Consider the following 26,284-nt stretch of genomic DNA (forward strand, 5'->3'; position numbering starts at 1 on the left):
TACAACTGTTTAATGAAATCAAACTGATTAAAACTTAACTGTGTACTAAAAAAAAATCAGGCGATTAATTTCAGTAAAGTCAGAGCTCTGAGCTTTTCCTCAATAAGCATATGTTCGCTGGAAGTTAGGTCTTCTCGTATTCACTTTCAGCTTGGAGGTATCAGTATTTGTGAATGGACAAAGAATGGCTGACAACTTCTCTGTTGTCTTGAATGGCCTCTAAATACACTCTGATATCCCTCTCACTTGGTACATAGTCGACATTGCTGTCAACACCGTTTTCTCTGTTGTGGCAATTATTGGTAACACTTTCATCATCGTTGCGTTTTGGAAACTTTCCTTTCTACAGTTACATTCGGTGCTCAAGGCCTTTCTGTTCACTTTGGCATTAGCCGATTTTGGAGCTGGTGCAATTGTCCACCCTCTTCATGCAGCCGTTTTAATGGCAATGAACAGGCAGGTTGATTCCTGACGGACGATCGGGATGATATACCGTGTCTTCGATCGGGACGATGATATTGTGTATTAGTCAAGAAGAAACGGTTTGTCACCCTAGTTATCTTGTTATGGCTACTCACCATTGCAGGAATGTCGCTACCTCTGTGGAATCACAACTCTTACAACGCCTTTGCTAATGCTGTACTAACGCTGTTCTTGATCTTAACGACCGCTCGATACTTGAAGATTTACCCGAGTCTTAAACAACAAAATGGCCGTTTACGTGTGGTGAACCCTAGAGACGCCTACTCGAATCATCCATAAAGGACAAAATTCAGTTGTAGTGTAAATCGCTATAAACAAACCTTCTACAACATGTTCCACGAGTACTCCGCATTTATTCTATGTTATCTCTCATTCTTTTGAGTGTTTATTGCCATTCATATTAAAAGAGTGGACAAAACCCTCAAGATGTCTCTGTCAAACTATAATTTTGGTGAACTCTTCGTTGAACCCATTTTTGTACCGTTGGAAAATTCGTGAAATACGACAGATAGGTTTATTAGCGTTCACCCAAAATTTCTGCTGTTATAATGAATAGTAACAACGAATCAGAGGTTATCAATTTTTTTTCTCGTTTTCTTTCTTCTATTTTTTTCGTGGAGAGAATCCAGAGTCACAAACAGAAACGCTTTGACAAAAACAACGTACGATCCTGGCCCAAAAAAAAAAAAAAAACAACGGCAACATTTGAAGTTACAGCCTCTGTTTTTTGTTACCGTCAAGCTTCCGTAAACTGGAAAGCATATAGAATGTGTATCACACTACCTTCGATCGCACTGCAAAGGTCAGGTCAACTTGGTAGTTGGAAAATAATCATAACAAAGTCAAGGAACACCCGGATATATGTCTTTATTGGATGTAGCAGATACCATAAGTATATTAAGTAGAACGAACTTTGACGGTTCCCCTGCTCTAGGTACAAGTGCAAAACAAAAATGACTAAAACTGAGATTATGGTTATAGATCTGAGATACAGGCACATCCAAACTAAATCGGTTTAGAAGTTTTAAAACTAAACAAAAAAATTGAACCATAACATTTATGCTATTAAAAACTGACAACTTGATCGAAATGATAAAAGAGGAATCCCTTTTCCCACGAAATGGCTATTCTAATGCTACCTGGCTTTTGAAAATCCTTACTGCCATGGACGTGCATTCTGTCAATTAGCATGTTACTTTACAGAAGGGAAAACAAGGAAAGGAAAGAAAACGAGATCGTTACAAGAGAGACCGCCAGCATCTGCCCACCATTTACTTCTGTTTTTGTCGTGGAGATTGGTTCAGTTTCTTCCACCAACCATTTATAAACGTCCTCCTTTTTTTGGTCTTTTAACATTTTGCCAACCTTTTCTCGGCACTGTTTGTGGTAATCGTTCAACCAATCAATCTGCGATAAGAAGCAAATAAGTCAGTCACTGATGTCTTTGTTTCGTTACGATTTAAAATTTTAATTCAGATTTAGACTGTTAATAGTCTACTGTTCTCTCGAGAGGTACGGACCGGAGGAGATTTGGTCGAGAGGGAGAGAGAGGGGTGGAAGGAGGGGAGAAGGAGGGGAAGGAGTAGTCATAACCAGTCTACGGCTTGTTTATGTGAAGCCGTCCGGCAAAGCAGCCGTTCGACTCCAATTCATTTCATGGAGGTAATCGGATAAAAACTGTTCGAGGCAGACAAAGCGTAAATAAAATATTTACAATCATTTAAAGGAAATAATTTGGAATAATAAGTTAGACGAGAAATCAGGTAGTGAGACACTTCATTTAAGGTCCACAACTTTGCAAAATAAACACCTCCCCCAAGTCCTAGTTGCCAACCGTCGCCTGGAATGGTCACGCAATTCTCTCCTACTCTTATCAAAGCTTACTGCGTGCCAAGCCTAAACTACTGCTGCGGGGGAACCATTAGCATGAGAGATCACTTAGATTGACGAATATTAATTACCTCCTTGGGAGTCATGATGCTCACGTCGATCAGTTTCTTCCAGTATGGCACCTGTCGATTACACATGTCTATCATTGTCAGTGCTTTCATGTGCTCGGCTACTAAAATCTGGTTAAACAACACACTCTTTCGTCATGCGTCAAATTCACGATCTATCAGGTGCGACCTGAGATTGGCTTCTCGGCCGTTTGGTGCGTAAGTCAACAACTGGAAAAACACTTCTTTTATTAAACTCTGTTTAGACACAACTTCCGTATTACGTCAGCGTTATGTTTGTAAATTGAATAAGAAAGGTGGTAAGTTTGAACTCTGGAAAGAAAAAGAAAAAGTGTGTGCTCGGGAAAGAGAAAGATGTTGTCCGTCTTGTCACGAGCGTGGTGCAAAGAAAAAATTCAGAGTGTCCATGAGGATTGGGACCTCAGACCTTCGGATTCCGCGCTTCTATGCTCTACCACTGAACCACCGAGACTCCATCAGGGGTGAAGCCCATTACGAAGTTCGTATCTAACACGCGTCCTGCATACTGCTAGGATCAGCGTTGTCGATAGCCTCATGTTTGTAAATATAATAAGAAAGATGGTATGTTTTGACCTCGGTAAAGAAAATATGAAGAGGATATTCCGTGAAAATATGAGAGGAGATTCCATGAAGAATCGAACCTCAGACCTTCGGATTCCGCGTTGCGATACTCCGATACACTACCGTGTCATATGAGAACTTCGTAATCTGCATTGCTCACCACAGAGTCACTGTGGTTCAGTGGTAGAGCATCGGAGCGCGAAATCCGAAGGTCTGAGGCTCGATTCTTCGTGGGAAATTGTAATTTTTTTCTTTGTCCCAAGACGAAAAACGGTTTTCCCCACCAGCGTTATGCTCGTTCACGACTGCCATTGAACTATAAGTTCAGCCCATCCCACCCGGCTGTGTGATTCACCCTCCATGATGACTTTTTTTCTCTCATTACGAATAAAAACGTTCCAACAGCCGAGGGAAGAGAGACACAAATGTTCGAGTAATTTACGACAAGTCCAAGCTCGACAGAACCAAACCGTGAGGTAAAACTAAGAGTTAAAAGTAACATTTCATTATGATTCCGTCTTCTGATTACAAAGGTAACGTTTTTGTACTTACAAAGGACACAGGTTCAAATTTCACGTATTTAACATCGTTGAAGGTGTTCTGAGAAAGAGAGAGAGAGACAACGAATAACATCAATCACTATAGTGTCGTTAATTGACGAAAGGTCTAAACATTTTCTACTTCCTATGAAAGAAGGGTGTAGTGGAGTAAGAGGTTTTTGTTTCATAATTTTGTTGTCAATGAGCAGTAGCGATTGCAAAATGACAGACAGGCATTATACAGAAGATTTTGGAAGTGAGTAAACCTCTTTAATGACTAATTGAAGAATGAAATAGTTATGTGACTCCATGTAAGGTAAGGCTTTAGCTGACATAAAACAACAAGGTAACTTGTGTTAAAAATTCTCGCTGCTGTTGTCACACCAACATCCATAGTCAAAGTGTATTAAAAAATTATTGTTTAAGACTCGCAGATGTCGTTTGAGCTCGTCATGAAAAACCGTCCCATTCCGCATCAAGATGTGAGTTCAGTGACGAGCTGAGACGATTGTTGCGAAGGATTCGTACTAAAAGTTTCATCCAGCTTTCCTGGTTATTTAAAGGAAGGCGTGACCGTTCGTCTCACCTTAGTTTCAGCGTCGACAGCCATGATCACTGTTTCCAGTCGGATACCAAACTTTCCGTCCTCATAATACCCTGGTTCTAAATAAAAAGGAATCATCCAATATCTCCGCATGGGAACATAAAAGGAAATGGAACTTTACTGCCATGTAACTCGTCCAACGTCTCCTAAATTCAGGATCCAGAAGAATGCGATTTGTGTACGCACCCTTTCTGTTCTTTGTTTCTTCCGCATTCAAATAAGAGTATGAGGCATAAAACTCTGATAAAATTTTAAAAAGGTATTCTGGCTGTGGAGAAGATCACAGTAAGCTTACCATCCGACTGGAACATTCCAGGAACGACGGGTTTTTCCCAAGGCTTTGGACAGCCAATGGATATCTTCTGTGGCCCTACATAGTAGATTAGTGACATTTATTAACGGTTTGACTGGCTTTATCAGCTTTAGTTACTCTAACCATTTCTCTGGTCTCACCTTCATGTACACTTAAAAACATTCCTATTCCGTGTCCGGTGCCGTGTCTGTAGTCCAAACCATTTCTCCACAGTTCTTTTCGAGCGACAACATCTAGAAAGCGCCCTATCGAGAACGTGGGATAGCATTAACTTGCGTCCATAGCCAGTTAAGTAGGTTTTTTAACTCCCAAAAAACTCTATTGCACCTCTATCATCCATTACGGGAGCAACACTACAAACCTTGAGTGGTTTCCGGAAACACAGTCAAAGCGAGGTCAATCTGACCTTTCAAGACACGTGTATAGGCATCCTGTAAATTAAATCGATTGGCAAATTAAACTCGTAGTCATCCAGTACCTTTTCCGTGTAAAAAGATTGGGTGAGGAAATGGTTTTGGTCACAAAACTTGTGGATTAGTGTCACCCCTATTTTAAGTTTTGCTTTCCTTGGTGTTTTAAGAATGGTAGAGCGCGATAATCAGTGTTAGACAAAGCAAATGTCTTAAAGTACAAATTCCATTCAAAGCCTCTACAGTGTCCTCGATGAAACTCTTCATCGGTCATCTACGCTTAGCAAGTGCCGTAGCCAAAAGGTTTTGTTGCTTAACAATTTTTCACTCCAAAAGTAGGTTTAGTCAACTGTCAAGTAAAGAAGTTGTCATAGACAAGCTTGCCATAATTTTCTCCATACTACGAAAGAGACACTCGGTAGGGAAATCTTGGTGCGCATGGAATCCGTAAGTAGCAAAAGTGTCCTTCTGTAGATATTGTGCAACCTTTTTTTCTAGACCATGTTTATGTAGGACACTGTGCTACGAGATTTTAAACGAGGTCCATTAACGAGAATACGCAGGAAATCTAGTGCAACTGTACCTTTTGATGGGGTGTAGGTGTTCCAAAGTGTATCGTGCGAGTTGTATCCGTTGTTCCGTCTCTGCAGAAATGCAATTAAAGTAGTGAAGGATTTATGGTTACGCATTTCGCATTACCATCTAAGCTCTACAATTTTTTCCTCAAGAGAGTGTAGATGACTGTTACCAAACAAAACTACGCATTTGAGATGGTCAATAAATGTTGTCCGAGTGTTGCTACTTCGATACTTACAAGAATTGTGATCCAGAGTCAACTAGGAAGGTGTTCTCATCTGTGATTTTCAAGTTTGTGCTCTCCTCTGGTCTATACAAAGCACACCAAAGCGAAATAGTAACAAAAAGAAAATATTTAACAACCTTATTTAAATCATTTTTCAGCAATCCCTTCTTATGAGTGAAACCTTCGTAAGCTGTTGTTATTTCACGTGAAAAACGTTGATTACGATTTAATTACAATTGTCAGACAAGGACTTGTTAACTCTGACTTGTAAACTCTAGACTAAAGATCGAAGAAATGCACCGAAGAGGCTTCTGTAATGAAAATAGAAATACAGACTTAAACTGGAAGCCGAATAATGTTCGTTAAGGCGTTTTAAAATAAAACTATACCAGCCTGTTAAGACTATTCCCCTGATAACAGAAAAAGTCACAAAAAGCGTCCGTTTTTGTTGTTAAAATGTCAGCTTGTTCCTTCCTCTGGCCTATGTATCAGGGCACAAAGTACCATTCAAAAACGAAATACTGACGATTCCTCGTTGGTGGAACTTAATAATCTCATCAAACGGGTAGAAATTAGGTTTTTTTTTCTCTAGAGAAGAAGTCGTCCACGGCGGTTGCGTTGATCTTTTAAAGTTTGCCTTTTTTCAGTCTTACTTACTAGGCTAGTCTTAGTGGTATTTTTGCAGTACTTTGCAGGTCTTGGCATAAATAAAAAATACAAAAAGTCATATAAATCTCACAGAACTCGTGCACCTACCTACCTGTAATGAATAATGGCTCCATTTGGACCAAACCCAGCGATGGTGTCGAAACTATAGCCTTGATAGCCTTCCTGAGCGCTTATATCATCAATGATATTAAGATGTTAATGTTTAAAAAGTGGAATAAAATACCGTAAATCAAAAAGCAGACCAGTTGGTGCCATATCTACCTTCATAGACAAGTGTTTAACACAGACACTGTCGATGTTGTAAAAAATACAAAAAATCACAAAGACAGTACAACTAGAGATGGATAAATATTCGCTAATAAACCCCACTATCGATAGTGATTTAAACAAAGCTGCCATCTTGAGGGTATGCACTTGTTTTTTTAAGTTCTTCAGTGTTGTTACTGATCAAAAATGTCACAACAGCTACAAAACCACAGGGTGTTCACCTTTTAAATTCTTCCAGTTTAGTCACCGATGACATTTCTGTGATACCGCTGTTACCTTTAGCCACCTTCAAACGAAGACAGAAACAGCTGTTCACGTCATAATTGCTCGGTTAAGATAATTTATAAAGGCCGTAATTATGGTGAATTCTACATTCTCTCAAAGAGAGGTTTGAGCTTGAAGTGTTATTGATTATTTTTTATTCAGGTTGTGTTCTGTTGAGTGCTTGACTTGGGTCCAACAGATAAATACTTTTAAAGTGAAGGTAAATACAAATTTGATTAAGAGAATCGATGATGATAACTTAAACTAAACATGGGCATGCGTAGCATGAAAGAGTTATTTTTTTAGCTGGGTAGATCGTAATAGGACACTTTGTTCCTAATATTTTTATAACTTTCAAAAGAACGAAAATATCGCATTACTTCACTTCAAGAGAAAGAGGAAAGACATAATTGATCTTAACTCAAACAGGTATTTTGTGGTCTATTGTCTCTATTTTTTAAATAATTCTGAGCAAAAATAAAATGCATCGGTGCTACGCTTACTGTAGCCTCCTTCGCAGCCACTGTTTGGCCTCGTCACACAACGCTTTATATTCCCCGTTGGGGAGTGAGCGCGTTGCGTGACGAGATCAAATAACGGTTGCGAAGGGACTACGCTTACATTAGTTCCTCTAACAGAAAAAATCAAAATTATTAGTTGGTCGTCTCAAAAATCTAATTCCACGTAATTTACTACGAAAAGCAAACTGAAACTCTATTGTATCTCCTATAGACCCTGACCAAAAATATATTGCGATCTCGAATAAGTGAGGATACACTGAACAAGAGAAAAGGATAACATTTCAAATAGGGCTCCTTGATTGGAATTTGCTTATCTGTTCTTTTTCCCTTCAAGGGTTTTTATTAAAAGCCGGGTCCCGGGTAACGGCACCCGTCTACTTTGAACAGAGCACCCAGCTACTTAAAGTACGAAATTAAAAAAGGAAAATCGTCATGAGAAAAATTATCAACCTCAACTAAATATTAACTCTTCACTGTAAATTTAAAACATTTTTTTGCACTTATTTATCAATTACTTGTCATCAGATCGTGGAAATCAAATTTACCTGGATGCAAAAGGTGCTGTGTGATCATGATAGCGTTCTTAGGACTGTCTCCTCCTAAAGTGCCTAATTAGCTATTACATAACTCTTATACTTGACTTGCCTTAAAAGCAAGGCGTTCTGCGGAGTCATCATGGCAAGCAAAAGTAAAACTCGCGCAAGCAACTCATTTGCTCATGAAAAGTCCAACAGTGACCAACAAAATTAAATTTATGTTTTCCGGTTCTAATTGGATTACAGCCGGTGAAAAGGTTTTTCGAAAAATTATGTGCGCTTTCTACGCTTTCCATTTTACTGAAATACAATTCAGAATATAAAATAAACATCAGGAGACAAATGTTGCTGTAAAAGATGCTTATCAGCTGATACGTGCGTCTCAATAAGGCAACATTTTGTTGGCTTTAAAGCTTGAATGTTCCGAGCAATTGAAAGAAACGTTGTTCCAACTTAATTTTCATTCAAGATAAAGCTCATGTGGCTTTTGTAAAGCCCATTGGAGGTTTTGTAAAAATTGTTATCAGCATGGGCTGATTGTGTATCAGACTCCAATGTTCGTCAATATTTGTTTTAAATTTTTAACTGCTGGGTGGCACATGGTGACAAAAGGCGTTAACGCAAATTATTATGGCTCTGACTTTGAGTTTTCATAAACTACAAAAATTGTTGTCAGTTTCACACTTTATCAGTTTATAACCGTTAAAGTTAACTTGTAACTGTAAGAAGAAAGGAAGCTTTGAGAACAGTGTTTTGATGTAGCTATAGCTGTGTAGTGAAATAAATAAATTCTCCCAGAGTACCATTATTTTTTTACTATAATTAGATTAAGTATGCGTCATTCCAGGATGATTTCTTTACCAGATTGCAGGAAAATGCGCTTCTGGGAGACTTAAGTTTTAAAAGTTTCCCAGGAGAGCATGACCCGGACCCCCCTAGAGGTTCGGGCCTTCTGCCCTCAATTTCACAGTGTACATGCCTACTCACAAGGCAGTGCCCTTCTACTTCAAAAGTAAATGAAAACCTTGCGGGTCTTGTGGGGGAAAAGATGATGAAATGCAGGTTATTTACTAGGAAATAACACGCGATGAGGTTAAATCCAAGGCACCCAATTGTGGATTTCATTTGTGGGAAAAGTAAAAAACGTGGGAAAATTGCCTGAAAAATTCACCATCAGTAGCACTTAGTTTCGTGTGAATTTTTTGCAGTGGGTTGGATAATGCGGTTAGAATACGTGATAAAATGCAGGTTGTTTATCAAGAAATGGCACGTGATGGACGGAAGTCTTATGTGGCAAAAATGAATTTGATTGGTGGAATACATATCAAGCACGTGAAAAATTGTCTAATGTTCATTTAGTGCAATAATTGGGTATGTTCTGATGGGACTTTGGACATTGTTTTCTTACTTGTGATGGAATGTACGTTGTTTAGCGGGTGCGTTGTAAGAGAAGGAGCGAAAAAAAATCACTTTTTAACCTAAAAATGATACGTTAAGTTAAATGCGAACCTTTCATATCCCGATAAATCTTGACCTCAATCGACGGGGGTTTTGCGAAGGCCACAACCATTACACTTATCAAATGAACTCAAAATTTCTAGTTAAGATCATTCTCTGTGCACGGCCCCCTGATTCCATGACATAATTTACAAGAATACAACACCCAAACGCTGTGATTGGTGCAAGATATCCAAATGCCGTGATATAATTGGTGCGAGATACATACCCTAAAGCGGCAATCTGATTGGTACGAGCAACATACCACTCTACAAGCTGACATAGAGTTGTTTTTTTTAATAAAAAAATAATAACACCAAAAGGAGCAAAGGAAAAAAGAAAGAAAACGCAACTAATTTCCACGTCATGTGAGACGCACGACAAAATGAACAATATATGTCCCCGAGTCTGCAAGTGTCCCAATACGAATTTGATAAAAACCTGATACTACTGACAAACGTCTACCACGGTGGCCTGAAATGCAGTAAAGTGCTTGAAATAAACTTTTTTTTTCGGACATTCATTAGATCGTTCCTAACCCGGCTCACTGAGTCCCTTTTCTTCCTCAAAGTTATTTTTTAGTATTCGTAAGTCAGTATGCTTACCTCACACTTACTTACCTCATTCTTTAACCAATAGAAAAATTCTACCATAGCAACATTGTCTTTAAGCTGCAGAAAAAGAAAGGTACGTGTCTCTGTTAACTTCACCGAAAATAACTAATTTTTATTGAGCCAAAACGAAACAATATAATAAGATGATAAGATAGAACGATTTGCTGAACGGTTTTTGCTTTGAACAGAGGTGTACACGATTAGAAAGGAGACAAAACACTTAAACAGGAATGATTCGGCAGAAGTCAGAGAAACAAGTCATCCAAGTAGGAACAGTGAAAAATAATCGAATCAAAGGCCAGGATTGGTTCGATTTCTGTCGCTCTCACGACTTTAGTCTTCGTTTCTCGAGGGAAAAGCGAAGGCTCCTTTCCCGAGCAGCGGTTGATTATTAAGTCTGGAGTCCAGGGCTCAATAGAAAAATGGAGAAAGTAAGGGGAAATTGTTCAAATAGTTACAAAGATGGAGCAGAAGCTCCTTTGAATGAAAAATAAGCTGTTTCTGTTCATCTCTCGAACATACAGTCTAAAGGCGATGTCTCTTATAGTTCTACAGTGGGAACCCTGTTAAATTTCAACCACGTCAAAAAGCAGAATGTGGTTGGTGGCAATTTCCAGGTATAGTTAGGTACAGCTAGACGAGTAGACTTGTAGAGACCATTCGCTCCCTTGCAGCTCCTTCCCATTGAAGCCATTCCTACGACTTGTATTCGTACTGAAACCGGAAAATAGTTACCACTGCGAGGTGGAGGGTTGTTCCATCGGAAAACGGCCACCGGAGAAAGAACTCAAGAAAGTAAATTGTGGTTAAAAATGTTATAAACAGAAAACAACGTTAGACTTACGTAAGCGTTCTTCATTCCTTTGATTTCTACGGAATTTTTTATTGACTTTGGCAATGCTATGGGTGAGTCCTTCAACAGTACCTTGTCTTGCTATTATTTAAAGTAAACAAGTAACTTTTGAGTATAATGTCTACTTAATAACCACCAAGACGGTAAAGTGAAAGTGTACTGATAAACTGTCTATGTACGAAATCTCTACAACTTTAGGCTGCAAAGTGTACTACCTACCTTACCAATTGCGTCCATGGCAGAGTAAGGGCTGGCATACTTGCTCAACTAGTGACCAAAACACACAAAAACAATCCGGTTTAAAACACCACACGTAAAGCTATGGGGGATACTCCTGATCTGGCACCTCAGAAATTGGGCGTCACTTAGGCAACCGCTGCTGCACCGCCATTATAACTCAAAGCGAAAATTTACAGCTAGTTGCTCGTAAACTGCTTGATGGCGGTGGAACGCTATCTACTACCCTGGATAAGTCTCCACCCAGCAAAGAAGCATTGGCAGATAGAATTGCGCTCGCCAAGATTCAGGGCTTAGCTGGAGTCTCTCCTTATAAGCGAAATGCAGTGTAGGAGCATCGGGACTGCGCTTGTGACACGTGACTGATGTAGGACATATTGATCATAGCTTCGAGGGATAAGAAAGGTCATAGGTTACGTCACATTACCGGTATAAACAGCTATTACATTTCAATGAAATGTTATCTTGAAATCGATGTATGTGAGTTGTTCGTCAATAAAAAAAACCTTTATCACTGGTACGTCTCATTTCGGCGTTGCTGACGTCTGAATCATTTTACAAGGCAGTAGGAAAGCTGCTATGATCTATTCAACCAAAAAATTATGAGCTAAAGGTTTCTGCCGTCCTTGAGGGTTTTACCCTCATCGACAAACTTACATAGAAATCTAGGGTGAATACGCTAATTTTTAAATTCACTAACCGTTCATATCGTAGGAACAATGCTATACCATAGCACAACGAAGTATAAAGGGTAAAACTCAGAAGAAGTAACGACCACCTGAACTTACCCAAATCTTTGCGTTGGGTTTAACTGCTTCTGCTTTTATGTCAGCAATCAGAACGGATGTGTTGTAAGGACTTATTTCAACTTCACTTAAATGTTTCTTCACGTCATTGGTTAACTTGGAATCATCAACGTAAACTCTGAACAGGAAAAAATATTCGATTAACTAGGCGACGTTTTGTGACTCTTTGCTAAGATATGGCTAACAAGAGTAAAGCATAATCCACAGAAATTGAAAAGAAAACTAAAATGGTCTCCGGTATATTTCAAGGCAGACAATTTATTTAATCAAACAACGCTTTTTCTAAAGAATATAGCAGATTTGGCGAAAACAAATTCCTTTGGACTGATCGGGCCCTTATAATATCGAAAGTAACGAACAATCTACCCATAATCTTTCAGAAAATTATCTTATCTCTTCTCCAGGTTTCACTAATTCTATGACGTATTTATTAAGACTGTTTCTGGGTGCAGCTCTAATGTTAATCTATGTGTAAATTGCACAATATCTAACAATAACAACATCTGCAGTCGACAGTTCCATTGACATGCTTGCGGCCAAATCCAACTTCGAACTTACCTTACTTCGTCCTTGGTGACGATGACGAACGCGAAGAAGAAAGGGTTGGATGGAACATCTTTTCCTCTTAGGTTCAACAGCCCTAAAAACATCAAATCACATCATAAAATCCATTCCATGTACATACCTCTCTCAGATCCTTCGCCTCCATAATACATATTCACTAAATGTTAAATAGGCGAATTCGAGACCAGGCTTCTTCTGCAAGACTGTGCCGTGAACATGAAGGTGGTTGCAACCCGATTCGGAAATTTACCCATAACAACGAGCACATAATGGCCTTAAAGGAATCAGGTTGGGTGGCGCACGAAAATTATCCATCTGTATCACCTAAATATCAGGGACCCATCGAAGTGTACTCAACATTACAATATCGAGTTGTGAATATACGGAAAAAAAAACGCATAGAACGCCCAAAGACATACTTAGGTAGACCCAAAAAAACGCATAGAACGCCTAAAAAAATAAGTTCGACCCTGGTATAAAGTGACGGATTGTCGCTTGTCACTTCACTTCGATGTTACGAATAAGAATCAAATATCATTATTTAAAGGCGGACGTAGAACAGGCCTCAGTCAGCTTTATCCCCAGTCTTCAGAGTATGACTATCAGTTTTGGAATACAAAATCACTTAAGCACTTAAGCGCTGTATCCCGGCCTTCGATTTCTCAGGAGAAAGCCCTGACATGTTTTCATGCTCTAAGCCAATTAGAAAACACGACATTTGTGTTTGAAGCAAGTGTCATGACCTGTAAGTCCTTAGTGCTGGGGCGACGGAATACGAGCGGGATTAATTCTCTACTGCCGCGTTTTCGAAAATCCAATACCTAAGGTAAGTCACTTACAAGCTACTTCATCAAGTTTGTACACAATGAACGCAGGTCGCACTATTCGAGATCAGTTGCTCGCGAAGGTCTTTAATTTGTCTTCCCACGACTTCCCTGAAACAAATTAAACAGAAATATAAAGTAATACAACACGGATGGTACAGAAAAGGTGGAGGAAAAGACTGAAGGAAACGAAGAAAGCAAACGTCGCACTATGCCTTTATTATGAAATACAAAGTATTTCCAACCTGTGTACCGCATTTGCAAGACAAATATTGTAGCGTTTGCTCAGAGGTGGCCTGCCTTCTGTCCCATATTTCGTCCACAAGATTCTCAATAACAGCCGTCAATGTTATCTTGGACTTTGCAAGCTCCTATAAAATTGAACAGCGAAAGCTATATGAGACAATGAAAGGTCATTCTTATCGCAAATCCGACATCAACAGTTCAGAATTCAAACATTTGATTCTTGTCCAACTCTCAAAGGTTTCGTTCTTACAGACAGTATGTTGGGACATGTAAATTACTTTAACAATGCGTAACGTACTCGTAATCTTCGACTAAAGTGGATTAATTGTCTAAAAGTATCCCTCATTTCTACCTACCTTGTGCATGGTCTCAAACCTATCTGCAAAAATCAAAGTATTTCAAACAATATTATCATTGATACATTGGTATCAATTAATATTTTATCGTGTAACTCACCTTCCAACTACCCCGAGTTCTTAACGCAGTGGAATACCCACAGGACCACCTAAGCCCCACTGTAAGCAAGACCTAAGTAATGGTTGAAAACCAATTGGACAACGAGGCTATGGCTGGGCGTCAATAAGAACCCAAATGCGGTCACCTGAGCGGGCACAGGGACGTGAGTGACTACATTTTACTTTGTTTTACCTTTTTCAACGTTACTGGGTGTGAGGGGGGGGAATAGACACTGTTGACCAATCAGAGGGCTTTTTGAAGCAAAGGACGTAATACAAAGGAATGTTCGGATTGAGCTTGGGATGCCCCTATTTCACATAGGCCTGGCATGTTTTCAATACTATTCGTAACTCACCAGATGGAGAAAAAATTGGCGTCAACTCCAACTTTATCATTGACTTTTGAGGTTCCTACGAATAAAGATGTTACCGGTACAACAAGAAAATTAGGAAATGATATATTGCGAGATATAAGTAAAGTTATAGATTTTCAAGTGCACGTATCTCCGTCAAGCTATCGGGGGGGGTCCCTTAAAAACGATCAACAGATACGCTTGGTAACTTCCAAGCAAGCCACGTATTGGGACAAAACTTCAGGTGAACCCTGTGTTAACCCTAATTGTGAACCTTTGGTTCTTTCGGCATAAGAAAATAGTTATATTTAGAGGTTAACTGACTCTAAAATTGTTCTTTACAGTTAAAGAAAAATAACATCTTCCGAAGAAATCTGGGCAGGTGTCATAATGCTTAAAGTAAGATAAAGGCATTTGACAAACAGTAAAGTTTATTGGGGCTGGAAAGTTTGTAACCAAACCTCTTCCAGTAGCCATACAAGAGGATAGAATGCGGATGAAATGTTAGTTGAGACGTCATGATTATAAACAAAGGTACAAACTGTGGTTCGTTTATCCTGGAGTGAATAATGGAAACCCACTTTTCATTTTATTTGTGATGAGATTGCTTGGCCATGGAAAAATGCCATAGACTATCCCTGTCATATTTTGATCCTTGAGAGAGAGAAAGCCTTTTGTATGGTCTTTTCTAAAAGAACGTTATTTGTAGAGAAAAAATTATTCCTTCTAAGTTTCTTATTGTGATCAGTGACAAATAATAGGACTATGAAGAATCTTTTAAAATACGTAATCAAGCGATAATAGGCGCAATCTCCAAATGGTTCCACATACAATAAGGGTAGCACTTCATTACCTTTGCGAGCCATTCTGATTGCGACGGTGTGCCTGGCATACCTAGATCGAACATCGATAATCGTTCATTAATCAAAAGCATATCATACGAAAAGGGGAGCTTGAACCCGTTAAGTTCCTAACCAAGAACCAGTACTTTCGGGCAACGAGTTCGGTTAAAAAATGCCTGCTGTTCTGTTAAAAGCTAACTATAAATGAAGGACTATGAACAGCTTACCGTCTTTCATTAAGGTCCAATTGTCGTCCATCTGCATACCAGCTTGATTGAAATACCGACCATCAGTCCACATTCCAGCTTTGTCCATTGTTACGACTGCATCACCTACATGTGACATACAATAGAAATAAAAGACAGAGACTAAGATTTACCTCGCTCTCAACATGAGGCATCGCAACTCGGTTGATGGTAACAACAAACAAGCCTAGGAAGAATGGGTTCGAATCCCGTCGAGGAGAGGATTTTTAGCAGCTCAGCTGCGAAGATCATTTCTTTATCTGTATATCATCCGCCATCCGCAGGTCAAAAGAATTACTTATTAGTTTTAAGCGTGATCAGATAGACTAAAACACTCCTATTAATTTGCGGTCAGTTATTACTTCTTAGATGGAACAGCAATATTTCTAGACATAGCCTTTATTTTGGGAGCCGAAAATCAATTTTTGCGCATTGTTGTGACAACCGGAATAGCATTATATTTTATTTTTCCGAAGCATCTAAACGGGCAGGAATCTTTAATAATCGAATCTGATTGGCCAAACACGCGCTCGTAGCCGGTCCAGCTTTTTATAATACCGACCACGGTCCGAAATTTTTTTCACGCCATTAGTTCCAAAGCGGGAAATGAAAAACAGCAGGAAAAAAAAACGTTATTTACTAATCTGGGCCGATCCTTATCGGAAAAAATGCACCCTTGGTCTTGAGTAAGACATCAGGCACAGCAAACATCATATATCCGATATATATTAGTACACTACTAGTACTTGCCGGCGGAGCCCGTGAACCCAGATATGTATGGACGTCGTTGGAAGTGATCTGCAACATATTCACTCTGAAATAAATAAGAGAGCAACAATGTTATTGTCAAACCTGTGTGTGGAGTTGCAAGTTTAAATAGCTTACCATGTGCTGGTCAACAGAGGGGATAATGTATGCCTGTACGCCCTCAGCTCTCATCTTCTCTCGCAGCTGTCTCAGACGCTCAGTTGTATTCACTTTGGGCAGAGCTGGGGACGGAGCCTGAAATTAAAAAGGAAGTCGCAAAGTAAAGCTGTGCTCGAGGATAAATACAGTCCTATTTTTATAATTAGAATTGAAATAAAGAAATTCGCGAACACCAATGTTCGTCGTGTGTTTATTAAACACGCTTTACCAGGGCGTGAAATAAATTTTTTTTTCTGATGGCCACTTGGCTCCTGGATTCTCCAAAGTGGTAGCCAATTCAAAAAATGTTGGTCCCCACTTTTAAAGACAAACAAAACCTTTCTGTCAGCGTTCTAGACAGTCACTCCAAACTTAAGTTAGGGAAAATATCTTTAACGCGCCACAAAGTGGACAGTAGGATGGATGATATACAAAGCTCAAGCTCACCTTAATCCATGATGGCGTCTAGTTATCGATCGAGATGCATGTGCCGCGTTTTGGAAACAAAGTTAATGAGGTAGTTTGCCGCGGATTAATCTTTGCAAATCTTTTAAATTCACTATATCTCTTGGTGAGGTTATGATGAAAAATTATAGTCGCCAATTTGGCGACTAATTTTCAGGATTTGGTCGCCAAAGTTTAAAAATTTAGTCGCATTGGCGCCTGTATTAGGCGCAATTCCACGCCTTGTTTACACTTAATCTTTTTAACATCGATTATCGCCCGAGTTAGATAAAAAATCACCAAGATTTTCTCTTGAAGCTACTTATGCCACACAAGTACTGAAATAATCAACTACACAAACAAACCTCCCAATCAAGTTGAGTAAACTAGAAAAGACTCAATTTTCCCAAGTATCCATACTCAACTCATAATTGCTTAGTTCCAGTTAACCAGACGAGTTGCTCAAAAAAAGCCTCTCGTTAGTCGAATTTTTCTTCAACCAAAGTTTCACTAATCTCTCGATTCAAGATCTCTCGAAGCTTTTTCCCTTTTTAAGAGCTGGAAGCGAGAAGCTCCTTTGCAACAGGTCCCACAGTACTTTAAACAGTACTTTATGCTCCGAAAATTTTTCTTATTCATGCGGAACTAGCTTTTTACAATGGTCCACATCATTCAACCTTTTCTACAGAGTAACAAAAATGTACTCTGCGCGAATAGAAATACAGAAAACACCAATTTCACATTTATTTGTTCTTAATGTATAACTTGCGCACCCATTTCTCGAATCTCTCTCAATTTCCCAGGAAGGTTCAACTTATTGAGAATCAAGTGTGACGTCTCATGTGCTGCTATGATCTCTCTAATTGGCCGGCGAGCATCATATCTTATTGCCTGAGGGGTCGTATAGTGTCCTTAAAAGTCGTCCCTAAGGACGTCAAGCAAAGGGCTAGGGCTAGGGCGTTCAGGCAGAGCGTAACAGAATGGTTACAAAGGTAACAAAGGGGCATTCCACACCACCGACGCTCTACCACTGAGCCACAGAGACTCTACGTTGAGTGAGGTCTATTACGAAGTTCATATGATACGCGTCCTGCATACTGCTAGGATCAGTAAAGTCTCTGCTGACCATCTTTCTCTATTTCTCTACGAAGCTCAAAACTTACCATCTACTTACCATCTTTTATTCTATTTACAAACATGACACTATCGACCCTGCTGATCATAGTAGTTTGCAGGACGCTCAGTGGTGAAGCATTGAGCGCGAAATCCGAAGATCTGAGGTTTCAATCCTCATGGAGACTAAGAATTTTTTCTTTGTACCACGCTCGTGACAAGACGAAAAACATCTTTCCCTAAAAAAAATTAGTTCTTTTGCAAAAAATGTGGAAACCTTGTTTTCTGTGAGAGATTGGGGAAATGTATGGAATTCACAAAACTTTGGCAAATTTTTTTTAAACTGAGGGTCGCACCTATCTTCAGCTACTTGTTGACAGATTGATAACTTGCCAGCCGGCCCTAAGGGCCGATCCGCGCTAGCAGACAAAATCGCAATTGTCCGTGACAAAATCCTAGGACAAATTTTGTCGTGACAATTTTTGTCTCGTCTGTTGCATCCGCATTGACAAGGTTAAAGTCTTCAAATTGTGTTAACACCGTCAATATTATATTTCATTATAATTTATTTAATTCTGCTGCGCGCTAAAACATTGACTTCATCTGGCGGGGTAATAGAGCGCGTTCAAATTTTGTTACTTGTTGCATTCCTCTTTCTTGTAAATATCGCTCAGAGGGCAGACGAAATACTCCTTATGGTGTGCCTGTTGTTGAGGCATCAATATCTTCGAAATCAGGTGGCCCTCTTAACGATTAATACTGTAGAAGACAGAGACGCCGGGCACGTCTACACAACCCATACTTTTGGAAACTTCCAAGATCAAACTAGTCTTGGTTTGAGATTCACTACAATGACCGAAGGATTCCCGGGGATTATTTCAGAAAGCAACTACGAATGAACCGATGTACCTTTGATATTCTGTTGAACGTCTTACGGCCAGCCATAACTCGTGAAAATACGAGATTGCGTGACTGCATTGCTCCAGAAAAGGTTCTCGCGCTTGGTTTGTTCCGTCTAGCTCATGGCAACTCGTACGTAAGTATTGGGCCGGTTTTCAACGTTAGAAGGTCGACTGTTCTAGAAGCAGTGCAAGATGTTGTGGAGGTTCTTTTCAACCTCAGGAATGATTACATAAAGTTTCCCATCACACAGGCAGAAACACGGCATTGCAAAGAGACATTTCAAGATGTTTCTTATCTCCCAAACATTGTTCGTACAATTGATGGATCCCATATAAGAATAGCTGCCCCTCCAGACAGTGCGGTGGACTATTTCAGTCGCTACTAACAACACAACTTCATTGTTCAAGCTATTGTCGATGGCGGGAAACGCTTCCTTGACTTTGCATCTGGCTTTCCAGGCAGTATGCATGATGCGAGAGTCCTACGAAATAGTACAATTTTTGATCTTGCAGAGCACGATCAGATTCTGACGGGTCCTTCAGTGCAAATTGGGGGTAATGATATCAAACCCTATCTGGCTGGAGACAGCGCATACCCACTTGCCTCCTGGCTTAGAAAACCATTTCCCGAAGCAACGAGAGATCCAGAAGAAATAGCTTTCAATAAAGCTTTGTCTGGTGCAAGGGTAGCAGTAGAGTGCGCTTATGGGATGTTAAAAAATCGCTGGCGTATACAGGGGAAACGGCTGGATAGTAAAATTTCATTTGCCAACAAAATCGCTGTTGCTTGTGCAGTCCTTCACAACTTTTGTCTACTGAATCAAGACGAATGGGGTGATGATGAAAATGATGACCCTCGTAGCAAGGACATGAAAGCAACAACGATGGAGTTGTGAGGGATGGGGACGATGTTCGAAGTGTGTTAAGAGAGTGCGTGACTGAACCACAACATTTAGTTGATATTCTTCCTTTCAAAGCACGCAAATACAATTTATGAATACAAAAAATTCATACACTATTACAATTTCAGTGAACTATATAGAACAAAAAAAATCGAGAATTAAGTTATGATTGCTTGCTATTGCTGTCGTGTTCTTAATTTTTTACTTCATTGAATAATGATTAAAATTACAATAAATTGAATCACGCATGTTATCCATGATCCGTCCTTCACTCGAAAATTACTTTAATAAATCAAGTCTGATCATTTGAAATGGAACTCAAATATGTTCCTACGATTGTAAACGATCAAAAAGACGAAACTGTTCTATAATATTATAAACTGAATCAAACCATGTTAATAATAACAAAAAATCAAAGATATATTTGCAACTATATAAACTCTACAAACTGTAACAATATGAATCATCAGATTGAACAGTCCACTGGTAAAAAGTTAAACTGCTAGGCATCTATTTTTCATCCTTTATGGCTTCCAGAGGAGAGCCCATGAAAGATGCCATCATTTCTAATTGTTTGCCGTGGTTCTGCTGCATACCCTCCATAAACGAAGTGAGCTTTTCGCCTTACTTTTCTATTGACTCGAGGCTTTTCTTGATGGAAACTGCCCCTTCCTCTCCAGCGTCTTCGGTCGGCACTTTCCTCTTCGTTGTGCGCTTCCTTTCTTTGCTGGTCCCACTGGTGCCACTAGAAGCAATGCTACTTTTTCTGGAGGACTTGGCGTTCCGCTCGTGCTTGGCTGTGAGCCATCATGATCACTTGGAGGGTTTGCGCTCAGAGAAGACGGAGAAGCAGTGCTTGTCCCTGCTTCGACCACATGTTTCATGGTAACAATATCTCGTGTTCCAAGAACTCGGTCTACTTTGTCGTACAAAACACTTTTACGTTTGTGACCTCCCGTCTGACTCTTATTCCATGACTTTGCGTCTTAATATTTGTCAATCAGATATTTGATCTTTCGCTGGCATTTTTCGGCTGTCTTTTTGGTGCCAAAGTTCATTTCAATCTCGTTGTCGATTTCAAGCCAATCCTTCCTTGCTTCCTTACTTTCCAGACGGTTGTGTTTTTCAGCCCAGAGATCAACTAGAAAACTTTGCTCCTCGTTTGTCCACTTGTCATAGCTTGCCTTTCCTATTCCTTTTTCTCTGCAACATGCAGATGGCTAAACTGGTCATCGTAAGTGGGGACGTGCCAGCGTCTTACAGAATACGGTTGTTCAGAGGGATAGCTTGCCAATGGGTTTAAATTCCAGCCATGAGGATTCATTTTATCCTCTGCGAAAATTTTAAAATCTAGTTTCGCAACACGAGAAACAACTGAGACGCTAAGTTTATACGGTTAAAAACTTTTATGACATATGAATGACAAGATAAACAAAATTTTGTTTATTTAAACGATTTCGTCCAGTGTTTACCTTGGACAAATTTTGTCGGCGGTGCGTCTGAAGATTTGTCCGCTTCGGCCAAAATTTGTCAAGTCGCGACAAACCATTCGCACTTGTAGAGGGTTGGTGATGACAGGAATTTTGTCTGAACTAGACCCTGTGAGCAGGGTAACTGGGATACCTGGATGGTACTGGATCCTTGGAATCAAGTGTAGTGACACTACGGGTGTCGTACTACTGAAATAGTGAGCTCAAGTCTGGCTTAGGGCATACACCTATTTCAAACATAGGCATATGTTTGAAATAGGTGTATGCCCTATCTACCGACAGAAGAGTTTTCTAAGCAAAAATCTCGTGTTCGTCATGTGACCCGAACCTGTCCGTGCATGACAACGTCAATCATCATCAAGATAACACGTGATCAGCATGTGAACACCTTCACCCTCATTGGATCACAGTTAGTTGTCATGGTGTTGAGGGCCCAATGACCACTGGGTACTATTGCGCAATTTTTCCATTTTGTGGCGGAGGAAAAAAAAAAAAAACTAGACCCTGTGAGCAGGGTAACTGGGATACCTGGATGGTACTGGATCCGTGGAATCAAGTGTAGTGATACTACGCGTGTCAGACTAGTATACTGAAATAGTGAGCTCAAGTCTGGCCAAAGACATACACCTGTCTCAAAACATAGGCATGCTATGCATGCAAGAGTTGTTTTTTGTAGGGTGGGTGGATTACTTGAAACATTGTAAGTGGTCTACATTCTTACAAAAGGAAAGAAGATTATTAACGCGGGAAAGAATGAAAATGTCGAATTACCTCACACACAGGTATTTTGTGGTAGGTTATGTGTGTTGTGCGAATAAATGTAACCAAAAATAAACTGTATTGGTGCCGCGGATACCTGTTAGTCCAAAATGTAGACAGCAGACTGCAGACCGGATACAAAATGCAGACTGAGAATCTGAAGAGTTTTTACGTGTGGTATATAATAACATGTCATCTTACAGCCTACCGAGCGTCACACAATCGCTTTTCCGCGATCAGCCTTCACGATTATTTACACTATTGTGGAAAATTCCTGGCCCATTTCTTGATGAAAATCGATCGTAATATAATTTCAAGCCTTCAACATAGTTGGTTGGTGGGATGTCTGTACAGATTTTACCAATGTAATAAAAGTAGATGACGTGAATAATAGTGATGGTAAAGCAAGCTTAAAACGGCAACAATCGCCAGAAACTACAACGAATACACAGGGTATGAGTAAGTTTCATTGATTTTACGAGAAAAATCTTCATATTTCGAAATATTTATTGTTGTAAATCGACCATATTTCGTTCCCTATTCCTTATAACATGTTTAAATTTTCAACGGTTCCTAGCATAACTTACTCTGAGTCACACAACGCGTGACGCGTTCGTGAATTAATCGTTGGCTCTTTCTCGAGACGTGACCTTGGGTCGCCTGTGACTAGACAATTGCGTAAACAATACTTAACATAATAACATTATACACAAAAAACACGGGATTTTGGATCATGTATTTATTAAAAAAGAATATCCATACAACTACAATGAAAAAAACATAAGATTCACCTTTCTGATCGTGAAATTAATACCATTCGCACTGTTATCGTAGCTACGTTCCCTGGCATCAAGTGAATCCAACATGGCGTCTTTCTTCACAAGCAGTTTGCATCCATTTGAATTTTGTTCTTCAGTCTCACGGTAATAGTGTTGTTCAATAGATTGCATAGGGTATATGCAGTTTGGTTTCAGATTTTGCTTTTTACAACGAGGTAACGTTTTCAACTAAGACATTGGCATACTTAGCATACAAGACAATTACAAGGCATTCAATGCTTTCATGGCTTTCAAGCGTTCGCGATTCAGTCCGTTCCAAAATTACCGCTCAATAACACCTTTTTGTGTGGATTGGCCGCGAACAATACCACTTGTGTATGCGTCTATAGGTATTTTGAGCGTTTGCGCCATAATGCTCCAGATGATCGTAATCCAAACACATTGAAATACAATACGACTGACAAAAGAGTTTTATGGGCAAAAATCTCGTGTTCGTCATGTGACCCGGCCTTGTCCGTGCATGACAACGTCAATCATCATCAAGATAGCACGCGTGATCAGCATGTGAACACCTCATTGGATCACAGTTAGTTGTCATGGTGTTGAGGGCCCAATGACCTCTGGGTACTATTGCGCAATTTTTCCATTTTGTGGCGGAGGAAAAAAAAAAAAAAAAGACGACAAAAAAACAAAGGCATTTTATGACTGGGCTACCACAGGTATCCCAGTAAAAAGACGACAAAAAAACAAAGGCATTTTATGACTGGGCTACCACAGGTATCCCGGTAACAAACAACTTTTTTGCTAGTGCGGATCGGCCGTAATGTTACACAATAGACTATGTTACAGATGATTGAAGATCAAATGACCAATTTGGATATTTGGAGATCTTTGTTTTCCCTTCTTTGCATTCTTCACAGTTCTGTTTATTCTATTAAACAATCTCCCAGGCGTTGTCTGTTAGTTCCTTAACGCTTTCCTATGGCAACAGCTCTGCTGCTGTCAAAATACTGTCAAAATATGACTCGTCGAACAAATGAAACACATGGGTGCATTTTTATTGCATGAATCTAACCTTTGGGACTCCCTAACGCTGTTGGTAGTCATTGCCTCAAAGCACACGCGTAAAATACAGCAACAAATGCCAAATCCATTAACTTTGCTTATATCTTAAACTTCCTCTTTACTAAAAAAGGAGCACTTTTCTTTTTGAGAGACCTCAACCATACCTTGTTTTTCTGAGTATTATTTCAATCGCTAGTCGAATCCAGCATGGCTGGTGTGCAAAGGAAAGAGAGGTGGGAAAAAATCAGTACGAACGCGAACCACAAACGTTAGGATCTTAACGTTTTCGAATCGGGCACACATTTGAGTACCTCTCACTTCTCCCTTTTCTTTAAAGTCGGCCTTGAAGGTCCATGGAGGCTACACGGAAACCGCAAACATTCACTCAAATAACTTCATGATTCATTCCATTGAAATGCCTCAGGGTTCGACAATATTACAGAATATGACTTAAAAGATCTAAGTGAAGTTTCATTACATTTTGATGTTGCTAATACAATTGTTCTAACACAGAATGGCTACGAGCCGAGAGGTGAGGGGGAGCGTAAATTAGATCTGCCTGGTAGAATACTTTTACTTATTTATAAACGAAGGTTTCTTCCTTTGATATGAAACTCTTACTTTGAAAACTGAGAATACACAGCGTCAAACACTGCGTGCATCATGCTTGCGTGACTATTTTCGCAGCGAGTCGCCACCCATATAACAACCTTCTTCAAGCTAGACTGACTCACCTTTTTTTTTTCCGAAACGGTAGCTAATTGTTGCAGTCTTATTGCAAATTACATACAGAAGAACAGAGTCACTTACCCTTCGGTTCCTGACATGCTCTGATACCTTGCAACGTCCATGGAAAGCGAAGGACAGGATCACTGAAAATAAAACAATTAGAGCATTACATCCCCTTTATCAAAATGCGCTGATGTGCGACGACACTTGTAAGGCTTAATTCTGTCTTGTAATTTCATTACATGTCACAATTTTAGTTCACTAACCGAAAAATAAGTAAAAGAGCCTCAGATAATCCATGGCAGCTTCAGTGCGGGATGGGTCAGGAAAGAAGAAGATAGGACGTGGTATGCTAATCCCGCGGTGTGAAATTTAAGTCGCCGGATTAGAAAGAAAATACTTTGTGTATTTACTGCGCGCCTACTCAACGTCGTTCCCAGGTCCCTCTTCTGTATACTCCTCAGCCTAAAGTCCGAGTCGTAGTAGAGCTTTTCCTGTTTGTCTAGATGGAAGATCTGTCAACAAGTAACGTACAATAAAAGCGACCCCAAATTGAAAAATTGGTCAAATTTTTGCAAATCGCCAAATTTTCGCCAATCTTCAAAGGAGCCGACGTCCTGCCTCGAAGGCTTCCAAATTTTTGGCCAACGAACATACACCTTTTGTTGACCATTAAACTGTCATGATTTGTAAGATAAATCTGGATCAATTTCATCAGAAAAAAATGCAAGTATAGTTTGGCGTGAAATGGCAGGATCTGACCCTCTCGCTTTCGAGGGAAATGAATTTGAGCGCCGCCTATTAAACTGACTGTAACTCATACCCTGAAAATGGTTATACTGGCAGCAAATTCTCCTTCTGTTGCAAGCCAACACAAGTAGCGCAAGTGTCAACAAAAATGCAAAAGATCAGCAAAACAAAAAAGGATCAGTTCTTCCGCAGCACTTCGCGCGAGATTTTTTTCTAAATCTTCTTAGAGCGAAATGAGTTTGTGATTGACGCATGAATCACTCAGTGAAGTTATGATCGAAGAACATTTGTTTGATGCGACCAACGCCAAATTTAGAAATTTTGAGAATGATCGGTAGGCGAAAAATGGGAAGAATTTGAATTCGCTCTAGTGCGACCTTCTCCTAATACGACCCTGCTCCAAGAGTCATCGTGTTGTTAAAATGTTCCAGGTGTCACAGCGGATTTGGACCCACCGCGAATTTAGACCCCCGGTCCAAATCCGTTAGCGGATATGGACCCCCCTTCGCAGATTTGGACCCCCTATCAAACTTTCCTTTTAAGCATCCTTTGTATCATATTTGGTAACTAATTCTATTTGCAAGCTTTTTTGTCGATGTTCTTTTCAATCACAACACAACATTTCCTCAATAAAGGTAAAAAAAAATATAAAAAAAACCAGCCATTTCGTTCCAATTCTACCGCATTCATTACAGCGAGTCGTACAGTATACGCAGTAATTAGATGTGAAAAAACTACTGCATTTGAACTATTGAAATTGTTACAATAAATCTTTGCTTCTTCTGATGCGAATCAACATTGTTACGAAACGTCATAACGGTACAGGGCTGGAAAAGCCTTCTTCGTTCGCTTTACGTTTGCATTACGACATCTTTTATGGATTACATAGTTCACAACATGTGCGTGAAAAGCGTAATATTTCTGGTGGAGAGTTATCAATTCATAGATTTCACAGATATCA

General features: G+C 39.7%; 1 protein-coding gene and 1 pseudogene across 1 annotated transcript; one reads left to right on the top strand and one right to left on the bottom strand.

The window, feature by feature from the left end:
• Positions 1 to 1,330: 1,330 nt before the first annotated feature.
• LOC131798710 (xaa-Pro aminopeptidase 1) lies at positions 1,331 to 25,055 on the bottom strand. Its single transcript, XM_066163002.1, is given in 28 exon segments — positions 1,331 to 1,890; positions 2,445 to 2,495; positions 3,576 to 3,623; positions 4,149 to 4,225; positions 4,462 to 4,536; positions 4,620 to 4,724; positions 4,841 to 4,910; positions 5,473 to 5,533; positions 5,704 to 5,775; positions 6,452 to 6,529; positions 6,849 to 6,913; positions 10,066 to 10,116; positions 10,904 to 10,993; positions 11,132 to 11,179; positions 11,938 to 12,073; positions 12,514 to 12,595; positions 13,359 to 13,454; positions 13,589 to 13,625; positions 13,627 to 13,650; positions 13,652 to 13,714; positions 13,946 to 13,970; positions 14,404 to 14,443; positions 15,241 to 15,291; positions 15,467 to 15,571; positions 16,235 to 16,298; positions 16,370 to 16,486; positions 24,655 to 24,716; positions 24,840 to 25,055. Coding segments are annotated over 28 exon segments (2,037 nt in total). The 5' UTR covers positions 24,874 to 25,055; the 3' UTR covers positions 1,331 to 1,680.
• LOC131798711 (uncharacterized) lies at positions 18,032 to 19,793 on the top strand (annotated as a pseudogene).
• Positions 25,056 to 26,284: the final 1,229 nt, after the last annotated feature.

This window comes from Pocillopora verrucosa, chromosome 3 (genome assembly GCF_036669915.1).
Source record: "Pocillopora verrucosa isolate sample1 chromosome 3, ASM3666991v2, whole genome shotgun sequence".
In the NCBI taxonomy this organism is placed as follows: domain Eukaryota; kingdom Metazoa; phylum Cnidaria; class Anthozoa; order Scleractinia; family Pocilloporidae; genus Pocillopora; species Pocillopora verrucosa.